The sequence below is a fragment of the Dicentrarchus labrax genome, unplaced genomic scaffold (assembly GCF_905237075.1).
Source record: "Dicentrarchus labrax unplaced genomic scaffold, dlabrax2021, whole genome shotgun sequence".
NCBI classification, from domain to species: domain Eukaryota; kingdom Metazoa; phylum Chordata; class Actinopteri; family Moronidae; genus Dicentrarchus; species Dicentrarchus labrax.
Window position 1 is genome coordinate 3,449,601 of NW_026136712.1, and position 27,040 is coordinate 3,476,640.

The window sequence follows — 27,040 nt, forward strand, 5'->3', positions numbered from 1 at the left end:
GTTCCAGAGCGTCATTTCCTACCGGGCCTCTGCTGCGCTGTCATCTCGCTGGCATGGCCTCGGTCTTAATCAGGAGCTCGACGGATGCCACTTTCCACCTGCCCACTGTCACTCAGCCAGAAAGCACCGATGCTGATGAAGTTGATGCTAGGAACAGAAGGCTGGGAATTGCCTCGTCTTCCTCCTCTCCTCTCCTGTTTCGTCCAGCAAGACTATAGCTTGGAGGAGAGAAACTAAAAGTCTGTGGGAAGAGAATCAAAGTAGAGAAACAACCGCCAGATGGTTTCAGAAACTGTTTGGGGTCTGATTGTGCTATTTTTGTTTCTGTATTTGTTATAAATGAAGGTTAAATAACTCTCTTGAATTCAGTCTTCTCTGTTTATTTTAAAGACTGGTAACATTATTATGTAAATAATGTGTATTTCTGCAGCTCAAAGTGCACTGATACAATTTTCATGTTATTGTTAAAACAGCTCCGTAGCATCTGTCAAAACTCTCCCCCGATGTTCACTGCTGATTGCATTTAAAAGGCTCTTTTCATTAGCTGACTCAGCAGGATTTCCAAAGTATTTCTGGATCAAAGTATTGAATCAATATCAGTATTTAGACCTGGTATCACCTCTCCCAGTGATTACTGTACACACAGATGCAGAGTCAGTTTGCTGGCAAGAGAGTGCCTTTTATTATGTTAGGGTGTACTAGTTCCATAACTCTCATTCTGAGCACAACAACCCGTCAATAGCATCAAATATTTATCGCCGTACCTGTCTTCCATCAAAGCTATTGGCTGCCTTTGCCTGTCTTTGCCCTGAGGTAAGCACTACAATGTCAGAAAAGCGGGAGCGAAGAAAAAGTCTATTATTTTTATTCACCCTCTCGATACTTGTACACTTTGTACGCATATATGACCTTGCCAGAGCTGAGAGAACTTTTAAAATTTGGGAACCAGCTGAACTCTCTTGTACCCTTATTGAATTCTAAAACAGAGCCCTTGTCCAGTGTTTTGATTGCAATCAACTTCTCAGATAGCAACGCTATGACATTATGGCCAGCTTTTTTCGTCTTCCATCGTTCTGCCTTATCAGCTGTTATTTCCAGCTGTGGTTACAGACACCTAATCTGGCCAGCCGGCTCCGGAGCGAAAGCGTGCACCGTGGCAGGAATGACAAAGAGAGTGATAAGCTCAGGAGGAGAGTTGGACCCAGTGGAGGACTTGTGGCCACTCATCATCAAGCAATTAGGTTTGGTAAGAAGAGGAGGGGACCTCTGCTGAGGAATCCAGCAGTGAGTTGAATAGAGGCGGCTCAGAGGAGCAGGGAGAACACAACCAAACCAAGAGCCTTCAGCCATGCTAGCAGCTCTTGGTGCTAAATGCTAATGTCAGCATGCTAAAATGTTCACACAATGATATCATGGTGATGTTTAGCTGTCTAGCAATGATTTTGAGCAATGTTCACCATCTTTACATTAGCAACATGACATTTGCTAATTGGCACTAAACACAAAATACAGCTGAGACTGATGGGAAATATTGGAAAAAAATAAGTTTGACCTGATGATGATGATAATGCTAAAGGAAAATTCAGGGAATCAGCACAATTAACAACGATTTATCTGTGGGGAACATGTCTGCACTGTTCCTTTTAGTAGTCTAGAGATATTTTGCTCTAACCAAAAATGTCTCAAAAGTAAAAGTCAGGGGTTCACTGAAGTCAAATAAAATACATTGTCTGGAAACCATTCTGTTTCATATTGTATGCCGATCAATACTATTATTTCACTAAAAAAAAGTTAAAACTTTGTTCTGCTGGTGGCAATATACGAAAAGTCAGAGCATCCCCAAAGCCAATCCTTCCAATATTTGTTGAGATATTATGAGATATCCACTACTATGGGTAAAAATAAAGCAGCTAATAATTCATCTATTCAATTTGTCATTCAAGAGCAAATGGACCTGTATTGTATAGCGCATTTCTAGTCTTCCGACCACTCAAAGCGCTTTTACACTACGTGCCACATTCACCCTTTCACACACATTCACTCAGTGATGGCAAAGTCCATCGAACAGAAACTAACATTCATACACATTCACACACCGATGCACGGCATCGGGAGCAATTTGGGGTTCAGTATCTTCGATTCTCGATGCTTCGACATGTGGCACCAGGAGCCGGGGATCGAACACACAACCTTCCGATTAAGGAACGACCTGCTCTGCCTCTGAGCCACAGCCGCAAGCCATCACCATTAGTCACATATTTAGTGGAGGAGAGGATGTATTCTGGGCAACAATAAAATAATAATTCCAGCTGCTTCCAAAACATCTAATACAAGTTTAATAAGATTTCATGAAATATGCATGGGGATCATTATAAATTACATGTTAAATTACACAAAAACATAATTTCTCAGTTACCTTTACCTGGTATCTAACCATGCATATAGTTTTGTTCCATGTTTTGAGATATCTTTCTCTGAGATTCCTACCTTCAGTTGTGGATCTCAGCATTGAATATTAGCAGTTAAAAAATCAGCAACATCTCTATCTAGAAACAGTGTTTCCACTACTCTGGATAATCCACAGAAACCATTGCCAGCAGTACTCATAGGGACTATTTCTTTGAAAGAGTTGGTTCCAGTGGCATTGATTTTGGAAGAGCGGTTGGTGTTAGTCAGCTTTAGATGTGTTGGTAGGCGTATATTTGAACTTTGGACTGAGCCAAGGTAGTCCTTCCTCACTGTTTACTGCAGTCTCAATTCCAAGCTAAGATAAACTCCTCAATGTCATGTGTGTGTGTAAAATATGGAGGTGGAATAAAGATAAATAAATTTGATCAAATAAGTCTCAAATACATATTTCCCAAATGTTTTTCTATTCCTTTTTGTATCAGTTTTTTCTTAGGCTATCAATAATGTTTGGTTGAAAGAAACTTTTTCTGCAAATGAAAGCTTGACTTGACTTTGAAAAACTTCTTGGTATCAATTGGGAATTGAACCTGAGCTGTCAGAGTAATGTTAACTCAATCCATCTTCTGACCTTCACACCCTCAGGCCTTCTGCCAGTCATACCTGTGTCTTCTTCATGAGCATAAGCCTATTTCATACATATCAAGTAGCATATCATTTGTATTTTAAGGCACCAATTAATTTTGAGAAATCATGCAGCGGCATCACATTCAGATCACGTTCTCAGTCCAAACGAAGCTCCCGGCTTAGCTTGGAAGCGTACCAAGAAACCTCCTCGTCAACAAGAGCTCGATCCAATTGATTTGGTCTGCACCCGACTGTGATTGCGGTGTTCTCACGAGTCCAAACAAACCCGACAAAGGGAGAAACCGCTCCAGGGTTCAAAGTAACTGCCCTAAAAAAGTTGAAACACACTATAGGAAGTAGTAAAAAGGAGATAATATACCTTTCGAAACTGATTCTCAGTCTGTCAGAATGGACTTTAAGTGATGATCCCCTGATGACCATGTTTTGTGGGAGTGTTTTCAGTCTGGTGAATCAAAAACCCTCCTTTTAACTCTGGTCCCAGTGCTTTTTAGTTTGCTTGTTTTGGTGACGTGAGAAGTTATCTTAAAATGCCATCATCTTGATGGCCGGATCTGGGAGACACTCCAACGGCTCTTTAGAAATTCACTATTCTGGCACATCAGACGTCTCCAGATAACCGCAGACACAAAGACAAACATATGCTTCCAGCCTGAGAGAAGAAAAAAGAATCTGCTCCAGGCTCAGAGAGGTACTCAGAATTAGAAATGTAACATAATCATTTTCTAAAACTACACATGTTCCCCTGACCACTTTCTTCTAATGTGATTAAAAGGGGAAGGATATGTCCCTATTTCCAAGGAGGCTGTTAGGCTGTCACATTACAGAAGCATCCGCAGCAGTATTCACAAGCCTTCTTCTCTCAACAGTCGACAATTTGGAGAATCACTGAAAGGAGACATGTATTATGTGGATTTTGTGCATGTTGTGCTTTCGCTGCAGTTTTATTCAGAGTGTTTGTGGGTTTAGTTTTTCTACCACCCCTTAAACTCTGGAGGAATCCTACAATCAACTTTTATTATGCCAAAGTGAATGCAGAGAGACTGTCAAGGAATCCTCAGTTGTTGGATATACAGACCTTCCTTGATGTGGAACTGAGGAATTTCTGGCAGTTTGCCATGTTTTGTCATTTATATCTGGAAGTTACATGTTTAATTGTAGTGATATACTTCTGTAATTAGCTAAATCAGTTGTTTTTGTACATGATGTGCATGACTGTGCACTTACACTTTCCGTCAAGTTGAAAATGGAATCCAAGTACATTTTTATAAATGAGGTCCCTGAGGTACTGGAGCCTGATAGGTTTCCAAATGTTTTACAGGCTCTAATTAATTGCTGCTCACTCCACCCATTGAGTTTAACAGTTTATTTCCACTGTTCAGAGACTCTCAGACGAGAGAGGGAGGCCTGTTCATACTAACCAGCATTATAGTCCAGCAATGTCCCATTTCTTGCTGTTCTCTGAGCATCTTCTAGCCCAACAACCCTGCTGAACACAAAATATGCCACAGAGTTTAATGCATAGATGCATATAGTGTCTTACTGTAGATGTTCCATTGCTTGACATCCAACAAGTCCTCAAAGCTTAAAAAACGTTGTTGTATGTTGTATGTTGTTTGTCAGGGTCTTCCAAAATGACCCATATAAGCCTTTCGAAGTGTCATATGAGTATTTTCAGTATTTCCATGACCACTATCTCTGGTTAAAGGATAACTATTTTGATATGAATACATGACAAAATATGAATATACATAGATTTGAACTTCTGTCTAAAGCTCTCAAATGACTATCTCTGTCACACACCACATGTCAACCACTATGAATGCCTTTGAAGACAGACTGTCCAAAAGCATTTGCTGTAAACCTCTGTTTGTACAATTCGTCTGGCCCCTTGTTTATGACAGCCTTTAGACATGGTCAGAGGTATGTTTTAAGCATATCCTGGCTTTAACCGGACATATTTGGTATGAGCAGAAATGAGAAAAAGAGAGAAGTTAAAGAAATATTAATGCTGATTATTAAAAAGCATTGTTGATATATGTATGTTGAACATAATCCAGGGACCAGCCTTCTGGTCTGGTGAACGGTTTGATTCGGGAAAACCACCCATGCTGTTGTTTTTCTGCTGAGGACAGAGCAGTCTCTTAAAACCTCTCTCCAAATGCCTCAGATCTGTGCTGAATCTCTCTCATCATGTAGAATTACTGGAACTGCTGCACTGTTATGTGCGTCCATAACTTTACTGAGCTGCAGCCCACACAGCCCTGCTTCTATTTAATTCATCACAGATAGTTTTTTTTCTTTCTTTCTTTCCCTCCTGCCCTCCTGTGTTCTGTATGCGTCCCCTCTATCTCCATCTATTCCATTTACTCTCCACATCTGCACACCTTAATGAAAGAGCAGCAGTCATCTTGTATTTTAATCAAATACATTACATTTTTGCCATGATCCAGTGCTTAGAGCTGCAGGCCTTTAGAGGAGACATTAAAACCCATCTGATGGTTCGCTAAGGCACGTGAGCATTTCACAGTTACTGCCTGATGTATTCATGTAGTTTATCACCATTTCCAATACTTTAACTATTTTACCCTGCATGGTGGCACGTACAGTACTCCAGCATATTGCATTTTTTTTCTCTTTTTTGCTTAGGTGTAAGATTTTCTTTCAGCTAAAACCCTTTTTCATTAACTGATGGTGGCTTTTATATTTAAAATGTTCCATTTAAGTAGAGCAATACTGCGGTCTAATAGCTGAACATATACAGTAGTTAGTGAAGACTTCTTCTTTGTAACAAGGGGTAATTTACTCTATTGATCTGTGTGCTCAGATAATGATGATGCTGCCTGTGTTTTCTCATTACAAGCAGGCTACTGATGGTTTCTATTACCGCACCTGCCCACTACCACCAAGTCTGCCCCAGACAGTCAACAATCTCCTTTATGACTTGTTTACGCTCGCCAGGCTATTACCTCTAATGTGGTAGTGCGTTGTGATCATCACTATCTGTTAAGGGAGGACCAGCGCGCGGTGCAATTGTCCTTTTCAGCTCCATCGCGCCTAGAAGCATCTCGGAACAAATTAAAAGCATGCTTAGGCTGCTTGAACAAAATGAGGTGTGTGTGTGTGTGTGTGTGTGTGTGTGTGGGGTGGGGGGGGTGTTACAGAAGAAACAAAGCAGTGACATATGACATTAGATCCTATGGCACTCTCTAATTTACAATAACAGAACAGCCTCAATATACAGCCATAAGGTCCTGGATGTCCACCAACTTCCTAATATTGAAAAATGACAAAACTGAAGTAATTATGTTTGGACCCAAAGCGGACAGGAATTGTGCACAATAGTTTCCAAAGGTCTGCAGTGCACCCATAAGGCCGTAAATCTGGCAGTAATATTTGATTCACACCTGACCTTCTATAAACACTTCAGCAATATCATCAAATCAGCTATGGGTCAAATCAGGAGTATTAGCAAGATAAGATCATTCCTTTCAGTCAGCGATGCACAAACTCACATTATGCTTTTGTCTCTAGCCATTTAGATTACCGCAACTCACTATTTGCTGGACCCTGCCAGAAATCAGTCAGCCCGCCTCCAACTTGTACAAAATACGGCTGCAAGAACCTGAAAATATCTTTTGTACTCTCTTGTAAAACTAATTTAAGACTTTTTTTCATTGGTTTTATGCTCTTCATTTATTTATTTTGACAGATTTTTATTAATTGTCTTTTATCTCTGTTTTTAATTCATGGCTTCTTGTACTGCACTGTATATTTTCGGCTTTTAAGCACTTTGTAAAGTTGTTTATTTTTATAATATAAATTATATACACACAGGCCAGCAGTGTGTTCCTATATGCTGCTGATGGCTGTGATCTCTCCTCACTGCTGTGCATCCATTAATTGGAACTGTGTTGTAACGATGTGTGTGTGTGTGTGTGTGTGTGTGAAATGTTGTGTCAGCTGTCAGGCTCAACACTGTCTGCAGTTTGCTTGATTTCAGTTTCTATCTAAATCAAGCCGCGTTGACAGCTTCCTCTGTCTTTTTGATACACTTGTTGTGATGACTTGAAGTAGCTCCCAGCACACACTCGACTGTGTTTGCTTCTGAGTATGAGTGTGACGCCTGAAGCACGAAAAACCTCCAAAGTGAGGATGTTATGTTGGGTTCGAGGCTGAAGGGTTACAGTCTGGCTTATGGTTAGGTGTGTCAGAGTTGAGATCACAGGTTGAGGTTTGACAGAGATAGAAGAACAAACATGCATATGTTTCATCACACAAGCCTCTTTGTGTGTTAGGGTTGGGCAATTGGACGAATATATCAGTCCATCGACTCCATCGCCAGATGTTTTTTAGATTTTTTTTGATTTTTGTCCTTTTATTTAGCTAATTTAATGGTCTACCTCCGAAGAATGAGAACTTCTCAGTGACGTTCAGCAACGCAGTACACACACTGGCTCTAAAGCTGTTTTTCCTTTCACTCGTTCATCGGCTCAGAGTATTTTCACATCTAACTGATGTGAATTAAGAGTTTAAGAGGACACAGCGGGGACAGGAGAGGTATGAAGCAATAGATGAGCGAGGAAGGTCAGGCAGTGTGTAAAGACGGTTAGACACCAGAGTCGATGAATGTTGGAACAATGTAAAGACTAATAAAAATGGTTTGTTGTGTTTTAAGATTTGAGTTTGGTATAAGAGAGAAACTTGAATTCAGAAGCTGTATGGTTGGATTTTTTCTATAATTTCTAAGCAGATTTATGGATGTTTATTCTGAGATAATGATATCCTTAGAAAATATAAATCACACTTACTCTGAATCTATGTGTAAGAGTTCAGAGTTGACAGAGCTGTGACTCAAAGGACTACGATATAAATTGCAGGTTAATTGCCTCCATGATCTGTGCTGCTGTAATTGCTGACTGTGTTAATAAACCGGCCCCAACAGCAGCCAAACTACAATAATTCACTTCCCACTGTTGTTAGAACTCCTGCCTGCACCTGTCCCTTTCTCCTCATGCACTATCTTTGCCTCACGTCTCACTCTCTCCTCCCTTTTTCTGGGTCTTTGAACACACATTATTATGTGTCTTTTTCGCATTGTGACATGTCACAGTTGGAAAAGCAGAGGTGTAAATAATAGAATGAATGAATTCCATTTAACTGCGTCGGTTTCAAGGTCCTGATGTTGTTCATGCTGGCTCACTGTCACACCGGCTTACTGGGACACCATTGTTAATGTTATTAGTAACACCTGTGCTTTTTCTACTATAATAAGACAAAATGTCGGCTGTGGAAAAAGGACTATAATTATAAAGGTGCAAGTTGACCCACTCTAAGAAACCCAGAAAGAGATGGGCGGATTTCATCCAGGCCCAGTCTGAAACTCACTATAAAGCCCCGTAAAGCAGAGGGGAGCTGCAGGTTCAGCTGATGATCCTTTGTAGGTTCATCACTAAGAGTGGCACTTTTCACATTTCAAACATATCAAAAATATGAATTATACCAGGTCCAGTGTGTAGGATGTAGTGGCACCTAGTAGTGTAGTTGATTGCAACTCCCTCACTTCACCCTCCCTTTCCAAGCGGAAAGGAGAAATTGTGGTGGCCGCGAAATGCGCAAAAAACACAAATGCCTCTATCTAGAGTCCGTGTTTGGTTGCTGACTTTTAAGCCTTGCAATATTCAATATTTTTTGTTACCCTCAAATATCCCAAGAAACGGCCCGAAACCAACAATATGTTGAGCCGTCACTCAATACTTTCTGACTTCCCATACTATTTCTGTGGCATATAGACATAACTCCTTAAAAAACAGATACAAAATACATTTCAAAAAGGCTCATAATTATCTGAAAATGGTCGGTCGCTGTAGTTTTCATCCGGACTCATCAAATATTGGCCGCCTTGTCAGTGGCCCTATTCTTCAAAGTATGATGCCGAGGGAAGCCCTTCCATGTTATTTCTTGGCACGTTCATTTAGCGTATAGTTTTAATGTGCCGTCAAAGTCAGGTGAGGTAGTAAAAAGAGCGAGAGAGTCTGTGTTTGGAGGTGGTTTGGGTGGATGGAGATGTCAAACAAACTTCAAAAACCCAGCAGACCACTGTTCATGTCCTGTGAGAAACCAAAAGTCAGCATTGGTTTTGTTTTTGTGTGACGTACACATAACATAGTATACTTTTTCAACCCAAACCCTGATCTTTTCCTAAACCTTACTAAGTACTTTTTGTAGCTAAACTTAACTAAACTGCAACCATTTAAAGTCATAAAATGTAAAAGGTTTGACTAGACATTGCATACTTATCTTTGCTAACTTGACCAATTGTTGTTGATGAGAGAGAATATATTTTTACCAAGTTATTACCATAAATGACTCAAACAGGAGGAAATGGTGCATTCTTTATGGAACTATTTTCAGCGGCAGATTAATCCACATTTGGTGCTCTGGTGAGTATTTGTGGCAGCAGAACGGTATATGTGGGAATGAGTCAAAACTGTGTGTGTGTTCAGGGTAATGAAGGAACATGTGCAACAGTGTGGCTCATTGATGTGTTTTTAATAGTTTCGGGCCAACAGTGGGGCTGTGTGACACAGCTTGAGAGCCTCAGAAGCCTTAGTGGCAGGCCACACGAATGTTAATGTGCAGCACTGTAGCATCAGGTGAACTACAGAATTGTATACTGTTTATGGCAACACTCTTAACAAAAGACCGGAGCACAGAAAAGCATTTTCTGATGTGATTTTGGAGCCGTTAGTTTAAAAGCGGAGACAGTATAATCAGTGTAACAGTATAATGTCGAGACATGAGTTGGACAGCTGAGAGTGTTTTTGTTGATTGTCTTACAGCCTGATATACAAGTAACACAGTCATCTGCTTATCTGACAGGCTGGGTTTATTTTCATGAATAGAGCACAAAAGCTGGGGATTTTTCAGAAATACATTCAGCACTGAGAAAGAAAATATGAACCCCACAACCCGCTTGTAATAATTACTCCAGCGCTCGCAGAAAATGTTGAGCCTCAGAAGAATAATGAGAAAGCAGATTGGAATATAGTGCCGCTGCTTTGTTTGCAACCTTTCCACCACATTGACTGGCTGGTAATTGTAGCAGCAGAAACATGACAAGTGAAGTAAGCAAGTTTTATTCAAGTGTGTGTTCATTTCTTCTTCAAGTCTGGCTCCCACCAGCAGCTGGTTAAATATGATCTCTCTCAACCCCCGTCTCAGAAGATTCACAATCTCACTTAAAATATGAGAATGATTTTTTTTTTTTTTTTTGGTTTTCATTCTCTCTCCAGAAAGCGCTTTTGTGCTCCAGAAGAGTTTTGTTTTTCTTTTCAAAATCACCATTCTTATAGATCATTTGCATATCCAAGCTTGCATTACAGCCTCTCTGTCTTCTTTTTTTACACCTCAGTGTCTGAGTGTGTGGCATGATGTTCTCTTCTGTTTTGCTGCTGTGAGTGCTTCACTTCAGTAGCTGGGGATTATCGATCCCAGGAGATGAAAGAATTACCAATTAGAGAAGGAGCTGCTTTCTTTTTTACTGTACATGCTCTCTTAGCGGGCTGCTCCGTATCTCGGTTTCACTGTAAGACAAACATGATTATTCCCCTCGCCTTTGTCATTCCAAACCACACTCCGCTACCCGCGCCTCCCAGCCAGCCTCCAGCCATTTACCCTGACATGAGCGATCAGCCCGAACAACAGATATTGGCTGGGAGAAAAACCTGTCATCCTGTGCAACGGGTGCACACTGTTTGCTACAGTAAATGCAACAGTCACGTGAAACTATGGTGTGTGAATATAAGGCAGGAGAAACTCAATATTCCGTAGATTCATACTGTGTGGCACAAGTGTCCACATACTTTTATACACTTTTGGTTGTTGATCTGTTTGTCATTACTAGGCCCTTTGGAACTATATATTGTCTAAGAAAGTGGTTTTCATCAGGGGTCCTTGAGTAGGTTATTTTTTGGAAGTTAGAACAATTAGACAAAAAAATAGACTTGGCCAGTTTTATTGATTGTAATCTATATTGGTCCTTTGATCATTGATTGAAGACTTTGACATGTTGAAAACCTAAATATTAAAAGAATCCTCTTAAGGGATTCCTTAAGACAAATCTTCTCAAATTGGGGGTCTGTGGTGTGAAATAAAAACATTTGGGAACCCTGATGAGATCATGATAGATGTTTCCCACTTTTGAGGAAGGTCCTTTCCTTATGGCCTTACATCAGTGTTGAACCTCACTAATGCAGCAAATCCTTGCAGCAGCCATTTAGTGGAATGCCTGAACCCATAGGACCTTGTCCCTCAACGTGAGTTTGCCCTGGGAGTTGGCTGCCCATGCAACCACAATCGTTATGTCACACATGTCTGACATATTGTGGCCTTATAAAGTTGTTTTATCGATTAGTGAACAAACTACTGTAGGGCTGCAACTAATGATTATTGTTATTATTGATTTGTTGTTTGGCCCCAGAAAATGGTGAAAAATGTTGACCAGTGTAACTGCTCCACTCTGCTCACAATCTAGTTGCTAACTGTGTCTGTCTGGTAGTGTGCGGTGGGTGGTCCAGACATCATTCATTTCTCATTGAAAACAGCTGCCTGCAGCCCTTTATAACAATGTTGATGAAAGCAGTGAGACTGAATCAATATAGTAGGCTACAAAACCAAAACAATAAGCTAAAAGTCACTAAAATTCGCACTTTAAATCCGGGGAACTTGATAGTTTGGTGATAATTCTCTGTGGGTTCATTATTGCTAGTGACACTTTTCACATTACACATAGTCATTTGATCCATTGTTCATATAAAAATAATGATTGGTGCAGCTTAAATGTTTCATTATTTTTTGGTCCAAACGTAACCAAACCTTAACCCTCCTGCATGGCTGTGCTTATTTGTGTTTCAGACTGTGACTGCTGTGAAACAATCATTAAATAACATTTCCATTCACTGCTTTTATTCTCGTTAACATCACTCCCTCTTCTCATTCATTTTCTATGTAGCTCGACCAAAGCTGCTGTCTCTCTGGCTCGCTCCAGCCGGGGATTTAGGGCCAACTTTGAATGGTGCATTTACAAACAGCAACGGACAAATCCTGCATAATATGCCTTCAACTATAGCATTGGCATATCAGATATGAATAATTTCTATAGCAGTTATATGTAATGGTTTTGGAAGGCACTGACAAACAGGCACAAAATATTCCATATTTCAGAGGGCAATGACTGTTATGATTAGTTTGGAGGACTCTTAAGACTGATTATAGCATATTAATTTCAATGGTTCTGAAATGAGATAACAATGACATTTGTGGTATACACATAATTTGGGCCATGTTCCTATTCCTATGCCTTTGCATGCTGCATATTTTTAGCTGATTATCTCACAGTGTCCTTCATTACCAGGCAGACATTCCTCGTTTGTGATGTTTGAGGAGAGTCCACAGGCCTTGCACCACTTGTGCCTCATGAATAATAGCCCAAGGAGGTCCCGAGTCGGATGAGATTTTTCTGGCCTTTTCAGGGGTCTCACCTCACCCATGTCGCCTTTCCGGGAACCTAAGAGACTTCTCTTCTACTCACTACCTTTTCTTTTTGGAGCACTAAATCCAGCACACCTCTCAGCTCCCCATACTTATCTCCTCTTTGCATCGCTTCCTCTTCCTCTCTCTCTCTCTCTCTCCTTTCAAATCATTGATTTTTCTGAGCTTCTATAAAATATTTACAGTGTGTGGGCAGACTTCTTTCTCTGGGATTTTGGGGGGGGGAGGGCGGGGTGATCATTTTGAAAGCGAGTGGTAAAAGGAATGAGGAAGAGGGAGTGGAGGGAAAGCCGAGGGAGTGGAAAGAGGAGAGAAAGAGGCAGATAAGAGAGATGGAAGTCCACCCAAAGTCGTGGCGTGAATATCAATGCTTCACTTTGAAACAACTTCTCATTATAAATAAATAAACAGGGCTACCGATAAAGATCGTTATTCTGGGCTGTTTTGGTAATACCGCGCTTCCCCTAAAACCTCACTGTGTATCGATTATGAGCATATTCTGATGATTTCAACCCTTTTGCCTCTTTACCTGTCCCTTTTCTCACTTGAGGCTTCACTCTCCCCTTTTTGTGCTCAAATGTTGCTGCAGTTTCCAACATCGCCTCTGCCTCTCGCTCAGATTGCTGCCTAATTAAATAAAGCCCCCAGGACTGTTCTCGCGTAAGCTCTGTTGATGATACAGGCTTCAACCAAAACTTCCTAAGCTGTCAAAAATGCAAGACAACAGCATCTCCTTATAACAGGAACTAAAGCTGAAAAAGACTTCAAGAGAACGTGAATTTCCTCGCTTGTTTTTTGGAACTCTCGCTAAACAAATGATTCTTGTCTCTGTCAAGTCAACCGGAAGACAGAGACTGAGGCAAGCCTTCGTTCAGAATGCACCAGTAGCCTTCAGTAACGAGTCTTCCACAAGGGCAGGCTTTAAGATTTCACAACATAGTAGACATCCTATCAAGCAGATCTTTCTTTTTCGTGTAAACAGAATTTTTTGTATAAACACTGTTATTTTCTATTATTCATTTCTCACCTACGTCCATTATTTAAGCTTTGAGTTTATGATTTCACAACCCTGTGGGCTCCGACGTGTTCTATTGTGGTTTGAAAGCAAACTTCGAAGGAACTGTCATTGTCACTGTCATTTCCAAATCAGCTTAAACAGTGCATATATTTATGCAAGATAACATTTTAACCATGGTAACACTTACGCAGGTCATCACATGAAAGCAGGAATATTCCTGATAGATGAAAAAGTAGGTGAATTGTGCTTGTGTCCTACACTTTAAATGTTAGAAGTTTCTCTGTTTCCTATTTGTCAGTCTAAATGTCATAAAATAAATGTAAATGAACACATAATGCACACTAACTTTCCCTTTCAGTTGACATGACCTCATGTGTACTCCTTTCGGATCATTTATTTATCAGTAATAAGCCATTCACAAGAACCCATTGTGACGTTGAAGCCTCAGTTTGGCATTATGGGCGTTGCCATCTTGATTAATGGGGCCAGAAGTGACAATGTTTGGATGAGAGGGTGGAGCTGGCAAGTTGGGCTACACTTGGTTTTGGCTTTGTTTTCCAAAAATTGCAGCTTGCCTGGTCACAAACCTTTGTATTTTCGTAACAGTACACTAAAATATGTTTCTGAAATGATTTCAGGAGAGAAATAGTAAACACAGTAACAGATGGATCCATATTTGATCAGCACTGCCTAGTTTGACAGTTGGATCTGAGTTTGGTGCGTTGAGCTGGATGGAAGGTAGCCACGCCCTAAAGCATACCCTGCTTTATGGTCTATTTTACTCTAAATGGGACCATCAATTACTAAATGAACATCATGCTGTATGGAAGAAGACTGAAACTAGAGTCTGAGACCATAAACTCATTAGAAAACTGTTTACTGAGCTAATAAATCAAGTGAGAAGTAGGATCGTATGCCATAAGACTCAGTACTATCAGACTTCTTTTTGGAGCCACTGGAGTTGCCCCCTGCTGGGTATTACATAGAATGCAGGTTTATGGCACTTCATGTTTGCTTCACTTTTCAGACCTGAAACCTTCTTTGGGAATATGACTTGTGTAATCAACTGTACCTCATCTGTTCTTCTCCAGGTGGGAGGGACGATGTACAACACTGGCCGCCACGTCTCTCTGCGACTGGACAAGGAGCATCTGGTTAACATTTCTGGAGGGCCGATGACGTACAGCCATCGTCTAGAGGAGATCCGGCTACACTTCGGAAGTGAGGACGGCCAGGGCTCCGAACACCTGCTGAACGGACAAGCCTTCTCTGGAGAGGTGCATACACTTTTTTTTATTACAGTATAGTAATTCATAGCCAAGAGAAGTGCAGTAAACACATTATTGTCACCATATAAAAAAACAGACACTCCACCATAATGAGTTTGTTGGACCAGATTTTTTTTTAAAAAACATCAAGGTGAAAATGGAAGTACTTCTGGCACTAGTTGTAATTGTACATATTTCATGGTTACAGACGTACCAAAACAGTTTTACTCAAAACACTCTGAAGTGAGGAGGAATTAGTTACAGTACCACCCACCTTATTGCTGGATAGCATTGCAGTAAACAGGAAACTCAACAGTATGCCCCATTGATAGGTTTCCCTTCACCCCCACACCTGAACCTCTCATTTGCCCACTAGGCTCAGATTGTTGTCTGACAACATTATATAAAGCATCCCTACAGAGATAGACCCTTTGTTTTACCAGAAACAGATGTAATCGCTCATAGCTATCGCTCGCCACCAGACTCCATAGACAAAAATGGTAATTTCACTACGCAGATATTGTAACATCACAAGTGGACAGAAACTAAGCTCACCAAATCTTTGTTAGTCTTTCCAACAATTACCAACTCTGCTTTGGTCAGAATACATCCCTAGAATGTTTTATTTATTGTATGAGTTGATCAGGTTAGAAAAATCCTTTTTTCTATTACATTCCAGCATGTTATATTCCTACCATGATTACAGGAGATCACAGTTTGTGTCCTGTCACAGACCATAACCATAACCCCAATCATTCCCTAACCTGGAACATTAACCAAGCCTTAACCATAGTTTATCTGCAATAACCGCCATCTTTAACTTAACCTTACCACAGCTGATAATAATAATTTATTCTGCATTAACTGTGTGGCATTGGATGTTCTCCAGGATTTGACAGAATCGTAACATTATAGTTAGTTGTATGGAGTTTATGGAACTCAGACACAGGAAATGCGGATCTCTGCTCAAAATTCAGAGATACAAGGCAAAAAAAGCTAAATGTTCCTGCAGTTAAGTCTCAGATGAGAGGAGGAGCAGCAGATGCACCAAAAAACCAGTGTGTGCAGTATATGGGGTTGAAATGATTACTCTGGTAGACCAGAACATGTACTATTAGAGACATTTCCTGTCTGAGTGAGGCTGCTGTCCACCTCAAAGCAGATTTTTAAGTGTCAAGTGGGTTTAAATGTCTGGTTTTTAAAGGCAAAAGCATAAATTGGTCCTTAATGGGTAGAAACCTTGAATCTCCATTTAAAGTATCTTTGATTTCAGCTTCTCCATCACACATTTTTCTTCACTTAATACAGCTGATTTTGAAAAGGTCTTCACATGCCTAAATGTTGTTAAAAGTTTTTTTTCACATGACAGCTGCAATGATTTGCATCAGTGCTTTCAGTGGGAACAAACTTGTCTTGGAGGTGACAGTTAAGCATTTAACACACACACACACAAACACACGCCATTTTAAAATTTTGACGAGTGAAACAATTAGCTTCCCTGGCTTTGATTGTTCAACAAAATCATGAGTCACTCACGCCACTGCATTCCGCCGCCGCCATTATATGAATAACCAATTTGTGTGGCAACAAAATAATTACAGTCTTGACAGGCAAATTTATTATAATTAATGATAATCATTTATCCTCCCTCAGAGTCTGAGGGCTGATATTCAAATCACAATAAAACAAGTGTTTACTGCGTCCTTCAGGGTGGAGAGAGCTGTAACCCGAGCCTGAAAGGACACGTCCACACACACACACACACACACACACACACACACACACTGATGCATCTCGAGGCTCCTTCGAGAACTTCCTGTTTTATTTCACCCCTGCCTTCAGTCACTGATTTGCCCTTTGTTGGTTAACACTGTGTTGGAGGAGTTCTTAGAGAAGCTCTGGAGAGATTTGTCGCTGATATCTGAAATGTGAGGTCACACTGTTGCCATGTTGCACACAGAATCCCTAAGGCAGGCAACAGAGGAGGAATATTACACAGACTGCCAGTCATTTCCACTGGGAGTGGGGGGAGGGACATGCATTTAAAATACTTGACATGCATATTTTTTTAATAGGAGGATGTAAACTTCCCAAAGGTCACTAAAATCCCAAATTTCCAGAGAAGATAGAGAGGACATAAAATCAGTGTCTTCATTAGTAGTTATAGCCCTGATTTTGCCCTCAGGTCTCAGGCTACATACAGGCTGCCTTGCTCATCTGATTGGTGGAGCTCGTTGTGGCTAGACACAGCCTGACAGAAATCTTTTCAGGCTAAAAATAAATAAATTAACCTCCTCTGTGGGTTTTTGGAGGGAAAAGTCATGATATTAAGATTCTGATTTTCAAGTGATGATATCTGTCTCATAGCATTATTTCCATAAAATCCACTAGAATTAAACATCGATTAATGCTCAGACAATGTTCTGCCGATATTAAAATGAAACCCCTATATCAAATCAAAAATGTCATTTTCCATTAAAATACATTATATATTATATATTTTCATAGTCATAGGATCCTCCCACCCTAATTAGTAATAAGCAAATTATTTTCCATACTTTCATTTATTTATTTATGTTTAGTTTTCCAGGGAAAATGCACTTTAATCAGCATCAATGTAAATGTACTGGTGCTAGCCAAAAGACAAATTTCCAACTGTTGTTCTTTGTCAGATATTAGATTAGCTATTAATAGAACAATAAAACAAACAACATTTAAAATTGGAACAGAAGAAAGCGGGCAAATCATGATGCAGTTAATAAAAAGGTTGATAAAAAATCTAAAAGGAATATGGCGACTACAATGCAAGCAGACAATCGACACCATGAATTTAACATTACAAACATTTCATTCCATTAACACAGGACAGCTAAAACCAAGTCCATTTTACATTCACTTTCAATGTCATTATGTTTAGTACAACAATTGTACAACAGAAAGAGAAAATAATTTTATTTATACTGTACAGCTTTCATTTTCATTTGGGCATTTTTCACATGAAAATGTACCAATTTAATTTTGTCATGCATCATAGACACACAATTTGAAAATTAAATTTAAATTTCATTAAATGATTTTTATTTGAATATTGGTACCAACAGACTTCTTGAGAAATAAGGTGATGAAAACAGTGTTTCAGTCTTAACGTCTTTACATGCTGTATTTATTTCTATTTATTTTATTTGTAGTTTGTGGTTAAAGATCTAAAACAGCCATATCTCAGTTCTCTATTAGTTATATCGTCATTTTCAGGGTTACAGTTAGTCTCACTCCCGAGTTGTCAAATACTGCTGCTTGGTCAGTGGCCCTCTGCTTTAAAATATGATGCTGTAGGTTTCCCTCTAGTGTAATTTCTGGACATTACGTAATTTACGTGAGGTACTTAAGTTACGCCAGGAACGTAACGTAACTTACGATCTTTTCCTAGTCTTAAACAAGTGGCCTAAACCTAATCGAACTGCGACTGCTTGACATGCTTTATTTTAAAAGTCTAAGCAGATATTACATATGTATTGTTGCTAACTGGACGACGGAGCCCTGCACGTCCAGAAATGACAAAAGTGGTACCTACAGCATCATATTTTGAAGCAGAGGGCCATTGACCAAGCTGCAGTATTTTACAAGTTGGGAGTGAGAACATGTTAGTTAGTTCAGTAATGACACAGAAGCTAACAGAGCACAAAGATCTATTTTTCATAATTTGGGGATTTTTATGTTGCTTTTCTTCATTGTCCCCTCCCTTACTTACTTGTCATGTGGTTCAGACTCTCACATCCAATCTCTGTATGAGGAGTTAGCAGTAGATGTTGGTTTCAGTAGAATAACTGGCAGCGCTGCTCAAACAGACAGATAGTTGCAGCTATGATTGAGCTGCCAAACCTCAGGGAAAACAAGGCCAGGAAAGGTTGCGAACATATGTTTGCTTTTTTTCAACATCCCATTCCCTTTTGCCATGTTCTCCTCACTCAAACAACTGTTTCTTACTGAAATGGCAACTAGAAAACATCCTCCTCATCCCCCGATAGCCCACCCCAGCCTTTCTCTGAGCCAAAGCCGTGACTTCAAGGTCCAATAAGATGTTTCATAATCGAAAATGCAGAAAATTCTGTCTCCCTCTCTCTCCCTCTCTCAGACTCCCTCTCGCCCCCATCTGCAGATGAGTGGTGGCTGTGTGTGTGTCCTTGAAACGTGAACAAAAAGAGAAATGTTAAAACTTTTTAAAGCAGAGCATCTTTCTGAAATGGCAGCCTGTGGGAGGATGAGGGGTGAGGTGTGTGTGTGTGTGTGTGTGTGTGTGTGTGTGTGTGTGTGTGTGTGCGTGTGTGTGCGTGTGTGGGTGTATTAACACTCCAAAGATTTCGTCTTTAAATCACCCCTTTATAAGTTATATCTTCAACCTGATCGTGCCTTTTTCTATGCCTTCCATTTTGCCTGACTCTGTGTGTGTGTGTGTGTGTGTGTGTGTGAGAGAGAGAGAGACCATGTTAATAAAAGATAAAAATTCAAACGTTAAAAAACAGCATCACATCACATAAAATAAGAAAACAAACCTCAGATAAAATAAGACATCAGCATCACCATAGTCAAAATATTCCTATATCTATATATAGACTTTGTTAGGATTAACCAGAGCATTAATTATGTTATACACTACCTTATCCACTTTACATATGCATTTGTATTCATAGGATCTATTATCAGTACCTCACATGTGGGTACGTTTATGTAGATGAATATAAATCCTAGCTCACAATAACATCCTCTGTAACGTGAGGTCTCTATACAGGGCTACAAAGGGGTAAACGGTGCCCTGAACACAGGTCTTCACAACAACTGAGCACATATTCAATTTGCATGGAAGTGTGTTTCTCTGAGTATATGATTTATGTCAATATGTATCTATATTATCCATCAAAGGATGGAACTGATTTTAATTTGATGTTTTTCATGGTAATGTAGCTTTCCCCCCCTCTTCAAACAAAGCAGCACTATAGCACTCCACCCTTCATAAGTCCCGCCCCTTCCTCCTGTCCTGTACTGAGATATGCTATGTGCTAAGCTCGCCTATGTTTAAAAGACAACTACATTTTGATCTGCATCACTCATTAACTAGTTAGTTAGTTAGCTAGCGCTTTGTTAACATTGCATATAACTAGCTAGCTAATGATTATTGTTGACTAGCTCGCTGGTTCGCCACTGTTTTCCTCTGATTAATGGTGATTCGCTAGCTTGTTAGAAGATGTTTTTATTAACATGTGCTAATGTCAGATGTGGCTATGTATGTTATCTTTTAACCTTCTTCAAAATGTGGTTGTCTTTTCAACATAGACCAGCGTAGCACATAGCATATCTAAATCCAGGACAGGACAGAGGAGAATAAAGCACAATGGGACGGGACTTACGAAGGGTCAATTACTGTTGATATCACTAAAACCACTCATTCTGGTTTATTATAAAGCCCAGTTCAGACCTGATGGTGTCAGGGCGGCTGTGGCTCAGAGGCAGAGCGGGTCGTTCCTCAATCGGAAGGTTGTGGAAGTACATGTCGAAGTATCCTTGAGCAAGATACCCCAAATTGCCGTGCATCGGTGTGTGAATGTTAGTTTCTGTTGGATGGGCTTTGCCATCACTGAGTGAATGTGTGTGAAAGGGTACAAGTACAGGTCCATTAACCATTTGAGACTCGGCTCGTCCAGTTGCCAGCTGCTGGTTTTAGATTGTTTCAACAGCCAATAAGGTCATAGCAGAGTCAGCTGGTCAAGTCAGTTACAAACTGTTAGAATTTTGGATGTAGAAAAGAGAGGATCACTTCATCAAAAAGGCTTGTCATACATGTCTGTATAAAAACGGCTCATTCTAAGGTAACAAAAACAACAATTCTTATTTTCAGGTGATTATACACCAATGAAAACATACCTGTGAATATTATATTCCATTTCTGCCAATAGATCCTCCTAAATGTTACACTACATTTTTACCTGGTAATAATAAAATATGTGGAAAGCTGCATGTGAATGTAAATGCAGGCAGAATGCATTGTAATCTGAATGCTTTCACATGGGCCAGACCTATTATAAAAGTGCAGGCAGTGGGTCTTGGGATCATCTCCAAGCGCACCTGCCATTTTGGTTTATGTACAGTATGTGTAGCAGCGCAAATTAATTACGTTGTGGGTCTAAATTTGTAGAAAGGATGATGCATTTTTGTTTCATTTTAGAATTAACACATTTATTTCATTTTAAATTAGTGCTGTCAGTTAAATGTGTTATTAAAAGCGTTAACAAAAACCCATTTTAACGGTGTCAATTTTTTTATCACAAGATTAACGTTCTTTTTGGCCTAGCATACTTTGTAGTTTTTTTCACATGCTGTTGCAACAACTAGTAACGTTAGAAAAACTACAACACCACACCGGATCTTGCTAGACCGGAAACAAAACAACAGGCATGCCGCACACACTTGTTTAAGAGTAGTAGACGTTACGTTTTGAGTGGATGGCGAGCGCGAGACGCCGAAATGGATGCCAATAATATTCTGAATGGAAAGTTTACTTTTACAAAGTTGCCAAATGGTTCCATTGACAAGACCAAAGTGATCTGTGTGTTTTGTCGTTGTGAACTGAGCTATCATCGCAGCACCTCCAGTCTGAAATACCACTTGATGGCCAAACACACAGCTGATGCGAATTCTCCGCCCCCTCGTCAAAGCCAGGCAACAATGGAAGATTTTTTTAAAAAAAACAACATTTGCACAAAGCAAGCTGATCCACTTTTCCATGTTGATAAGAGCATTAAAATGAGAAAAAATAATGGGATAAAAAGAAATCAAGGGACATTTAGAATAGATAAAAATGTGCGATTAATTGCGAGTTAACTATGACATTAATGCGATTAATCGTAATTAAATATTTTAATCGTTTGACAGCACTATTTTAAATCTAATGTCAAAATCAGCACCATAATGTGCTATAATAATAATACACTACAATATACTGCTACTACTACAGCTTCTGAAGACCAACACTGCAGAGATAGAAGAGAACCAAATCATCTGTATTCATAAAATTATTAATTATGAGATAACCAGAAACACAGGCGCAACCTCTGTATGCCATGTCTGCTTTCCTGCCTGAATGTAGTGTGTGTGTCTGTGTGTGTCTGTGTGTGGCATGTTCAGCTCTGCTCTCCTGGAGCTGCTTCACAGTCTAATCTGAAAATGAAACACCTCTGCCTTTTAATAAGTGCTAAAATATTCCAAATTCTATTCCTCCACCAGGTTGGCTCATGTTTTTATACACTCAGGGAACGCTCAGTCATCCTATTATCCTCTGATAAAAACACGCGTCTTCAGAATAAGTCAGGTCAAAACTGCTCTCTAAAAATGTCTTTTATTTACAGTCAGATTTGATCCTTGCAAACGCGGATAAACTTCTAATGCCAATATTTGTCTTTACAATACTGCCAATTGTTTTCTAAAGTAGATTGATTTCCGACCAGGCAGCTGCTGCTTTGTGTTTCTGTCAGTCTTCTGCTGTACAGACTTGAAACGTATGTGATCCACCACAGGGAAGAAGTCATCTCCTTTATTTTTTTAAGTTATGTTTAAGTAAGGTCACAATCACTATGCTAAAATCACTGGCTGTTTGCGTTAAAGGAAACTCAATCACATTAATATAATGGAATTCCATCTTTTAGTCTTCTAGAGTGGATTTTACACAGTAATTGAAACCTATGCAGATGTGTAATACCATCCCTAGATGGGTCTTTAAAATACTAGATATATATAAAATATAGAATGTAGCACATTAGTGCTTTTCATGACAATCTGTTCTCGAGGTGAGGGAATAGAATCACTTGACTACTTCAGGAATTGTCTAGAAGTGTCAGCTGTCTTGACAAAGAGATCATTCTAATTGCTGCAAAAGCAAAGCTGCTTCTTGTAACAAAGTGCAGTCCGGCAATACACGTGTGATACAAATGATTACACATCTAATAACTAGTACATGACTTGTTTAGACTGCAAAAAAATGCCCTTAATTTTCCCTGAATGCACAAGTAAGGTGAGTTTTAAATGAAGTTCCTGTTTGTGTAGCGACACAAGGACTTAATAACTGCCAAAAGACAGAAGTGAGTTGAGTTTAAATTCTTTACAAGTTAATATTTAATAATATTGTAGTGAAATAGACAAAAAACAGTGTCTGGAGGGCAGAAAGATTTTAAAAATCCCAATGTATTGCTGTGCTTACAATATACCAACCAATCAGAGTTGACTGTTGAGTCTCATTCCCAGGTTTTTAAATACAGATGTTTTGGGACCCTGGGAATGAGACTTAACAGTCAACTATCTTCCAGCTTCCATCCCTGAGCATCTTTGTATCTTTCTCAGCTCTGATTGGTTGTTTTCATTCAGGTAAATGCCAAAGTTTCAGCAAATATGATGAAATATTCTTAATATTATAATTAAATTTAAATTTGTATAAAAGTTACCTACTGCAGCTTTAAAAACACCTTGTAGCACGTTTAAATAGTATTCATGTAAGTCAATGTATATTAAATCTAATGTATACTAAACAAACTGAAAATAACATTGCCTAGCCAGCCAACACTTTTGACTGTCCGTCAAACTCCGACCCTAACACGTGTACATATTGGTACCTTATTTATAGTAATCTAAAATTGACCTTGTATACTATATTGTAAAACCATTGCAGGATAACATTGAGTTGAAGCACAACAAAGAGGCAAATAAGTTACAAGCTGTTAGAGTGAGGTACGGAGGAAATCTGGGTAGATCACAGATGCCTTACATACAATGTAAAGAATACAAGGAAACAACAGTCGACCATGAGTGAGAAAAAACACCCTCTTATAAGCCATTATAATACTGCCATATTATAGTAGAAAGCACTTGACTGTCTATTCTTTTGTTTTCATTCCCTTTTCAAAAACATCCAGTCAAACTGCAGTCTGAATGATTGAAAATCACTGAGCAGCTGTTCCATTCATAACCTTTTCTACCCATTATCACCCATTATTTAGATCATCTGATGAAACAACATGAGAATGGACAAAAAACGACAAATGGTGCATTCAAATAATGAGTGTAAACAGATTAAATTAGGATTACTCTAATAAATTCAACAGAGAGCTAGCCCCTACAAACACTGTGGTTGCTAAACAGAGGATCCTGCTATATTTAATACAAATCTTGTGAAGTGTTTGAGAAGGATTCACCATAGGCAGCTGTTCCAAACACTTCAATCACAGACACACACCTTGTACGTCCTCTTTCAAACACAGTCGCACACATGGAAAATCCCATTGAGCGAATATCACTGCGGCAAATTATCGGTCACAGAGCTTCTTTTGATGAGGGAGCTTGTTCCATTTTATTTTCTCTCCCCCTAATTATCATTAATCACTATTAAACAACACATTTCGCCCACATCTGCACCACGGCGTCCTAATTGTGGTGCATCTTGGATTAAAATCACATCAGAACGTCACTGCACAGCTCGATCTGAGGAAAACAAACATGCAGAAAAAAGATAGGACAAAATCTAGCATTACGCTCAATTACCAGTTTAGCATGATGAGCATTAACACAAATGATGGCATGATAGTGCCAGTATGGTGCCAGTAAAGCACCTGAATAAAAAAAAAACAATAGCTATGTATGTCCATGTGCATAATCAGAGTGTGACTGGTGTGTGTGGTGGAAGGCCTTGTCCGTTTGTTAGTTTTATGGATCTACGCTCCAGTTAATCTGAAGGAGGGAGGACGGATGGATGGAAGTGGAGATGGAGAGCGTCATTTCCAGCCCAGCGCTTTTAAACACCCTCTCACCGTTAGCGCTGAACACCTCTCTTCTGCAATCGACTTGCTGTCTTAATATTTCCCTACCCCCCGGGGGCAGGGCCAGCCATCATGACATAAAGAGGCTGTCACAACCTCCAAGATGTACACGCAAATACACACACAAGCGCACGCACACACACTACAGAGAAAAACAGCCAGCCATGCAAAAGTGACCCTTCACACCCAATTCAGTGTTGTCTCAGACCCCTCCCGCTCAGTGTGGCTTCCTATGCAGGTTTCATTGCAGGTTTAACCAAGTGAAACCCCTGAGGCCTAAAAACAAGTGGCACTGCCAAAGGAGCTGCTAACACACTGAGGAGCCAGCACAAGTTTTGCTGTGCTGATGTTGGTCTGTTCTTGTGTTGGAGGCTTTCCACACAGAAGAACCCTTTTGATACTGCCAAAATGGTCTAATTGAAAGATGTTCTACATGAGCATTAAAGGATCAGTATAGGATTTAGTGGCATCTAGCGGTGAGATCCCATTAACCTGGAGATGGACTCAACCAAACGTATAGGAGAAACTACTGTGGCTGCAGAAAAACTCGCTAAGAGTGAATTTGTGAAGTGAAAATTATTTTCCTATTTTAAGGTGATTATACACTAATGAAAACATACCTATGAATATTCCATTTCTGACAATAGAGCCTCCTAAATGTTACACACTGGACCTTTCTTTTTCTTTTCATATTTGCTTTTCACTATATTCTGACAGTAGTACGTACGTGTATCTGTGAAACAATCAGGTCCCACTGGCTCCTCCTACTGCTCCTAATGCTATTCGCAAGGATCCACCGGGCCTGAACAAAAACAACCAATCAGATCAGAGAAAGGTAACTGCTTGTTTAGTCTCATTCCCATTAACAATCAGCTATCCACAAACCAAAAGTGTTGATATTTGACGACCTGGAAATAAGTCTCAACAATCAACTTTCTTTCTTTCTTGGCTCTGATTGGTCATTTTTGTCCAGACCTTGTGGATTCTTTTTTTAAATTTCTTTTACAGATTACTTTTCTGTGAAAGTTTCAGCAAATATGAAAAAAAGTTAGGTACTCTAGTTTACAACCCTAGTTAAATCTTCTTCAGCTTGTGGAGCTGGCTCTGGTGCCATCACATGACCTAAGTCATTTGGTGACCAGAATACATGGTGACCATATACAAGCACTCATTATCACGTGACCTAGATTCTCTGCAAACAAAAAGCTGTGTGTTTTAGTTATTTCTCTCTTTATCGCCTAACAAATATTGAAAGCCACTGATGGACTCGGGGGGATTCAGCTGTCTAAAAGCTGAACCTAAATAGATTTGATCAGGGATTTGGATTTGATAAGCAGATTCAATACCGGATTCCGGTTAGATGAAGTGCTATTGAACCCCAACCCTAATTTATACTAGCTGTAATATCTGTCACACCCTATTATAAAATCTGTCTGCATCTCTGTCATCACCACAATCTGTTCAACAGGCCCCAGGAACAGCGTGTAAAGGCCGAACCTTAATAAACTGTACCTGTGAGATGGGCGGAGGTGTTACTGTACTCAGCAGTTAGTGTGAGTGTGTTTGAACAGAGGGACGTTGTGATAAATGATACAGTGCTACAGGCTCACAGGCCCTGCCAACGAGCAATGACTCCTCTCCCTTTCTCTTTCTTCAACTGTTTCTGTATCTAATTATGACCTCTATTTTCTCCTGCTTTTGCTCTGCATCTCCCTCTTTTTTCTCCTCCATTTGGCAGACATTCTCACTTTATTATGGCCCACACTGGCCTTTTATTGCCCACCAGCAGCAAACTTTGTGCAATTTGTCATTGAGGGAGTGTGGATGAGTTCTTTTGGCTGCCTCTGCCGCTCTCACCTAAAAATCTAATCAGATCAACGTAGGGCCCTAATCACTTCCTCTCTCGCCTTGATTGCATTTATAGACGTTCTGTCGCTCTGTGCTCCCCCAATCGAGCATTTCATAATTATTCTCCTCTTACATTTGTTTATTTATACCCTCCAGTACAGTACTTGCCAAGGCCTTTGCCAATGAGAGAGGATGAGAAGTTTATGGAGGTGGGGAGAGAAAGAGTAAGAGCCTTTGGGATGGATCTGAAAATCATTACCTCCCCTTTGTGCTCTAAATAAGTGCTTTACTGCTTTTATATACATAGCAGTTCATTGTGTATATTACGATTCAAACAGAGAAGTACTACAGCCTTATGGTAATAAATTAGAAGCTTAAGATTAGAGTAGTAATGTTGTAAGCTTTACTGATTTAGGTAATGAGGAATGGCATGTTACAGTTTTCAATTC

At 39.8% G+C, this 27,040-nt stretch overlaps 1 protein-coding gene across 1 annotated transcript in view; it reads left to right on the forward strand.

Annotated features, from left to right (window-relative positions):
- Nucleotides 1-27,040, forward strand: part of ca10a (carbonic anhydrase Xa) — a 222,516-nt gene that overhangs the window by 176,539 nt on the left and 18,937 nt on the right. Inside the window, exon 5 of the mRNA XM_051416835.1 lies at nt 14,713-14,898. Within this exon, the coding sequence (XP_051272795.1) occupies nt 14,713-14,898 (186 nt within the window). The remainder of the gene's footprint in view (nt 1-14,712; nt 14,899-27,040) is intronic.